The sequence below is a fragment of the Mytilus californianus genome, unplaced genomic scaffold (assembly GCF_021869535.1).
Source record: "Mytilus californianus isolate M0D057914Y unplaced genomic scaffold, xbMytCali1.0.p SCAF_14, whole genome shotgun sequence".
Classification (NCBI taxonomy): Eukaryota; Metazoa; Mollusca; class Bivalvia; order Mytilida; family Mytilidae; genus Mytilus; species Mytilus californianus.
In genome coordinates, this window is record NW_026262626.1 from 34533080 (window position 1) to 34539898 (window position 6819).

Genomic DNA, 6819 nt, shown 5'->3' on the forward strand with positions numbered 1-6819 from the left:
CAAGTTTCCAAAATATTTTATAGAAACATCAAATAAAAAAAGAATGGTGCTTTAAAACACCAAAGATATATGTTCATTACTCAGAATTTTTTTGCCTGCAATGAAATGCAGGGTTAATTTCCCACAACTGTCAAATTCAAGAGAATATTTATTCTACCCTTTTTTGTATGAAACCGGATGAGATGTACCATGTTTTTATGGTATTACACCTATAATGGTGCTTACATTGCTAAACCAAATGTTATGACTTAGTACTACTCTAGAGAAATAAATTAGTCTCTAAATGGAGTATCTTATAAATCATCATATAAAAATCGTATGCAATGCAATAAAAATGGAAGAGACTGTTGTCGATTTTAGTCTTTGATGTAATGTAAATATACGACTTAAGTGAGGAATTATCGTCCTTGCAGCTGATCCCGCCAATCTGTATATAGAAGAAGACAGAAAAACCCGGAACATACTATTTATTGGGTAATTGTTTTCAGACATTTCTCATAAACTGGTCATTTGTACTGAAAGTAATTATGTGGTAACACAAAATCTTCTACAATCCTCATTATTGATTGTTAAGAGAGAAGAAGCGGAATAATAATACTTAAACAAATCTTATTGAAAACTTTAAAAGTGCAAAATCCGATCAAGGAAACAATTAGGAGCCAGCTGGGAGCACTAAACACACACAGAAATGATTAACGTGAGAACACGAACAGCAAATAGTATCCTAGTCTCAATGGTACCCAATAGTCCTAATAGATAAAAGATATGGAGGTAAAAAAACTTTAAAATAATGACTAAAAGGACATAGGGCACCATATTGTAGGAAAACCACAGCAAGCCGTTCAAACAGATCGATAACAAGTTAAAACATTTTAGAGTATGCATGTGGTGGTCAAGTCCATAAACATCATATTTATGGCCATCTTTCGACTGAGGCGTTCCAAAACCACAGACATCAGAAGAGTATTTTGCGTTAGAAGTGGACATAAAACGTCTCAAGCAAAATATTAAAGAATGAAATACAAACAAAAAATAAGTAAACATAATAACAAATATATTAAAAAGGGAATATTGAATTATTATAGATGTTATTGAAGTAAGAATTGAATATGTATTTATTTCTGACTTTAGAGGGTTAAGGTATATTATTTCACGTTTGTTTTAGGGTATATTTTAGTTTTTACCTCCATATCTTATATCTATTAGAACTATTGGGTACCATTGAGACTAGGATACTATTCTCATTGGTTGACCATAGGCTTATATAGTGATAAGATTATCTTAGTTGGTAATCAGTTTGGCTCAGAGGTCGGTGAATGTCATTTTCTATGTGGGGTTTTTGGTATAACTTGTGGTGAAGGTGCTTGCTGTTACTTGATGTCACAGACAGAAAAAAAAATCGAATATTTATAATTTTACGGTTCCCTCCGAACCAACGCATGCAGCATAAAATACAGTCTAATATCAAAATATATATCTCTCTCCCTATCCACATGTATCGAAATTCAATAATTTTATGGTTCGCCCCGAACCAACGCATGCAGCCTAAAATACCATGGCTCCCGTTCACAGCATGCCCGCCATGGATTTTTTCTAAATTGCATTACAATTATAACTTTTTGAAGGTGCTCTGCATTTTAGAGGTCACAGATCCACCTCACAACCGAAACTAAAAAGCAGTCTGACAATATTCAAAACATTATATCTTTCAAAAACCAACTGCTTCTTTGTAATGCTATAGATACAGATACCATGTGGATATTATTACTACGATAGACATTCTTATCCTCAGATAACCTCATAGTTCTTCAAACTCATTGTCATAACCATCTGAATACCTATCCTCCTATAACCCCTAACCATATTACACACCCTATTCGATGTCTACTATAACCTGTCCTCAGATAACCTCATATTTCATCAAACTCATTGTCAGTAACATCTGTGTACCAGATAAAATAATGTTATCCTCGTTTTAACCTTCTCCAAGCCGTACTATACACCTTACTCTATCATGCTATGTCTACTCTAAACTATCCTCAGATAACCTCATACTTCGTCAAACTCATTGCAATAACACCAATAACCTACCTTATTCTATGTCTAGTCTAACCAAATCTGAATTAACGACCGACAAATTTAAATAAAATTAAAGACCTTACCGACTAAGATAATCTTATCACTATATATGCCTATGGTCAACCAATGAGAATAGTATACTGGAAGACCGAGTTGTGAGGTAATAAGCAGCACATAGTATACTAGAAGACTGAGTTGTGAGGTGATAAGCATCACATAGTATACTAGAAGACTGAGTTGTGAGATAATAAGCAGCACATAGTATACTAGAAGACTGAGTTGTGAGGTGATAAGCAGCAAATAGTATACTAGAAGACTGAGTTGTGAGGTGATGAGCAGCACATAGTATACTAGAAGACTGAGTTGTGAGGTGATAAGCAGCACATAGTATACTAGAAGACTGAGTTGTAAGGTGATAAGCAGCAAATAGTATACTAGAAGACTGAGTTGTGAGGTAATAAGCAGCACATAGTATACTAGAGACTGAGTTGTGAGGTGATAAGCAGCACATAGTATACTAGAAGACTGAGTTGTGAGGTGATAAGCAGCACATAGTATACTAGAAGACTGAGTTGTGAGGTAATAAGCAGCACATAGTATACTAGAAGACTGAGTTGTGAGATAATAAGCAGCAAATAGTATACTAAAGACCGAGTTGTGAGGTGATAAGCCATTCTGTGTTGATATAAATGCAAAACATAAATCTCACAGTTACCTTCTAAGATCATACAAAGATGTTAAATGCATGTTAGAGGTTTGCCATAATACGTGGTTTAAGATGAATGAATAGTCTACTTAAAAGTTGATTGCTAGGTTAATACACATTTTAGATCATTATTCATATATCTATAATGGCAAATGATTGCATGTTATGTTACAATAATTTCTGTCAGTTGTGTATTAAACATTGAATTGCAATGTCTATATATATTTTTAATCGAATGATCATGTAAACTCTGTACTATAATTGAAATCTTTACGAAGGGTTAGTCAAAGGAATTTGGTCGTCCTGTATTCTTTGTTACTTAAATATGAAAACTTTCAAACCAACTTGATGATTTATGACTGGAAAATAAAAGATGATAAAAAAAATCTGACAAGCTCTTAAAATCTCTAGTGAATAAGATTTGATGAAGAATCTGAATAAAACTTTACCTAATTTCTCCTGAGATATCAGATCTATATAATCTAGTTTGTCTCCAGCAGGACATTTATGACTAATCAATACTATTGAATCGTACTGAGAACTTCAATTTGACATGCATCAGCATCAAAACCAAACTGCTAAGTAACAAAAATAAAACGGAAATTAAAATAGGATTGAAGTTAATATGTGGGTCACGTTAATTTTGCTGTCAACAAATTGCAACTTGTCGTGATGCAAAGGTTGTCTTTTGAGGGTGGACTAGCAATTTGACTTCTTATGTACCTTCATCTGATTCGGTCCATTAGTTTTATAACAAAGAGAGACCTAAGCTGTTGGTTGTTTGACAACATTCACCCAGACTAAATTTGTTTAGTTTTTAGTCATCGTTGAAGTACTAATAATATTTTTTCTCTAAATTCTCCAGCTTTTGTTTAACTGTTTCATCCATATAAATTGCATTATGTTAAATTAGTTATTGTATTAAAAATATATATTTAAAATTTACATGTCATGGAATCATTACAATTTTCATTCACGCATTAACGTAAATACCGTAATTGGGAAAAGATGATGGTTATACATGCTTTTTGACAGGAGCGCTTCGGTGGCTTTAATGTGTTAAGTTGTTGGAAGGTTTGGATATAATTATCAAAAGCAACATAGATAAACAAAAACAAAAAAAAAACTTCAGCAAAATGATAATAAAAAAAAACAGAAAAAGCGAAACCGCTGGTAACAAGATGATTTTGAAGTATTTGGCGCAAAAGATATATCGTCGTAAAAGTCCACTAGTTTACATTTTAAACCCAAGAATACTTTGAGAAATTTATAATGCAAAACTAGATATCTCTTTAGTTATCCTTTAAAATGTTGTCTTTCGAAAGATTGATTTCTTATTTGATGAAAAGAACAAAAATAATTTGTGGGTGGTCCAGTATGTCGGACAATAACAATGATGACCAAACTAAAACCTACAGCATCTACGTACACAGTTGTTTTCTATTAATTTGATACCTATATTTAATGCATCACTAATGAAATGTTTTTTTCCCGTTGATGTGTGTAATGTTTTATATTGGTGCCCAGCTGCTTTAACTGATTTTATGCTGCATGTGGTTAATACTTATAGTTTGTCTCAGATAATGCAAACATTCTGTATACTGTATGTTACCATTCTTTCATCTACATTGAATTTGTATTACTATTCTTTTCAGTTTTTATATAAAATTTATCTTTTCCACGATTGTGCCATCACCGAACGAGACTTGACACCGAATCTGTACTTACAATGAGCAACAGAACGGTTTCACGTGTGGTGCAGGATTTTACCCTTCCGGTACACCCGCACATCCCGGTTTTTGGTGGGTTCGTGTTTCTCAGTCTAATAATTTAAGTTTTTTAAGGTAGTGTTTTGAATGTTGTTTGTCTTGCCATGATTTTGTCGGCCTCTCTTCGACTTATACGTTTTATCAGTCCCGTTTGTATTATTCGCTCTATCATAAATATAAAAACGCGAAAAAATGAAAAAATGAAAGAATTATCTCCCAATGCGACATAATAATAATTTATCGTCACATATTTAAGCATTCATCTGGCGAATTTGTACTGTAAAGGTATAAAACTGTTCTATAAATTTTGATCAATTATGCACAAATCTGTATAGATACTGGTAGAAACAACAAGTGTAACTTGAAATAACCCTCTTTTTACACATTTGATACATCGCCTTTCTGTGTTAAAGTGAAACAAATTGAATTATCGTTAACTATAAAGTTGATTAAATTTTGCGTTTAGGAAATGTATTTTTCCATCATATTCAGCATTCTGAACACGCTGACTGTCAAAAGAAATCCGAGTGTTATTATACAGCTGATAGATTTATCAATAAAAAAAATATCAAAATTTTCTATAGCTCAATTTGAACAAAATGAAGACAGTTTCAGACATTTCATGCTGCCAGAGTAAATACAATTCGTCTTTTGGAAGGGAAACATCTATACAAGATATGAATTTTCAAGAGTAAACATTATATCATCACGATTGATTAAAAAAGTGCTTAATCTGTTTCAGACAAAGGTCACAGGAATGAACTTTGTTGGAGTGAAAGTAAATTGTATGCATTCTAATTTTTCTGGTTCAAAAGTGTACAATACTAACCATCTGTATAAATAACAGCCACATATGTCCGAGCGAACAATACTTACCATCTGTATAGATAGTGGCTACATATGTCCGAGCGAACAATACTAACCATCTGTATAAATAACAGCTACATATGTCCGAGCGAACAATACTTACCATCTGTATAGATAGTGGCTACATATGTCCGAGCGAACAATACTTACCATCTGTATAAATAACAGCTACATATGTCCGAGCGAACAATACTTACCATCTGTATAGATAGCGGCTACATATGTCCAAGCGAACAATACTTACCATCTGTATAAATAGCGGCTACATATGTCCAGTTAAATTTCAAGACGATATCTAACATGGCCTGTGCTTGGTAATTATCAGATGGCACAACTCGCTGAAAATATTCGTACAGGTTCTTACTACTTAACTCCATACTCGTAGCTGAATAGCCAATTTGTGGAATTTCGAACAGTTGCAATAAATTTTGTACCTGAATTGTATTAGAACTAGATCCTGGACCTAACAGTCCAGCTATAGGTTTGTCTGAATCCACAGCACAACGGTCTCTGGTTGTAAAATTTGTTTCTAAAGAATCTATGCTTGCTATAGAATCTTTGATAAAGTCTATACTTTGTTCTAACGCAATAGGTGAGTACCAACACGAGTCCCGTATATCATAACCCAAATGTACACCCGGTAAAATAGTTGAATCGTTGTTGATTTTTTCGAGTGTTGTTAGAAACATTTCTATTCGATGTATTCCGTACTGTTCCCAAATTTCTGCACATTTTCTGGTATAAACACGTGTATCATGAGGAGCTTTATGTACAGGGAACAATGCTCCAATAATGATATCCCCGTCCTGGCGGGCTTTTTGGTGATCACCTACATTGCAAAATGATACATGAACATGAATGCAAACTAACAAAAACTTATAATATTTACGAAATAAAATATAAATTTCCATTTCAATAGTTTGTGATATTGAAGAAACCACTTTATCATGGGTACACAAAATCAAACACTTTCTTCGTTAAATGTTCTAGTATCTCACATAAATTTTCAAACCATAATTAAACATCTGTTCTCCACGTTGTGAAATTCTTGTTATTATAACAAAATAGTACACTCATATGTAGCAAGTTTTTAAAGGATATTTAAGTGATTTCCGTTTTCCGTTTCAACAGTAGTTTGTCTATTTTGATAATAAATTCCCAATAGTTACAAGATAGAAGGTCGATATGTTTTAACACCTGTCCAACATGAATGACATTACTGCTAAAGAATTCCGCTGTCCCGCGGGACAGTCACATTTACCAATACGCGATCAAAGAGTAATCCTACACAGAGCTACTGCTAACCAATAGATAAAGACAATCGATTCTATCCTCCACTTTTATTTACATGGGTATATTTACTTGAAGGAAATACAATTTGCAACCATCTGCCAATAA

General features: G+C 33.2%; 1 protein-coding gene across 1 annotated transcript in view; it reads right to left on the reverse strand.

Moving 5' to 3' along the window:
* The window catches only part of LOC127724753 (metabotropic glutamate receptor 1-like), an 84593-nt gene extending 78051 nt beyond the window's left edge, over positions 1–6542 (reverse strand). The window contains exon 1 of the mRNA XM_052231850.1: positions 5666–6542. Coding sequence (XP_052087810.1) covers positions 5666–6332 — 667 coding nt within the window. The 5' untranslated portion in view covers positions 6333–6542. The remainder of the gene's footprint in view (positions 1–5665) is intronic.
* Between the last annotated feature and the right edge of the window lie 277 nt (positions 6543–6819).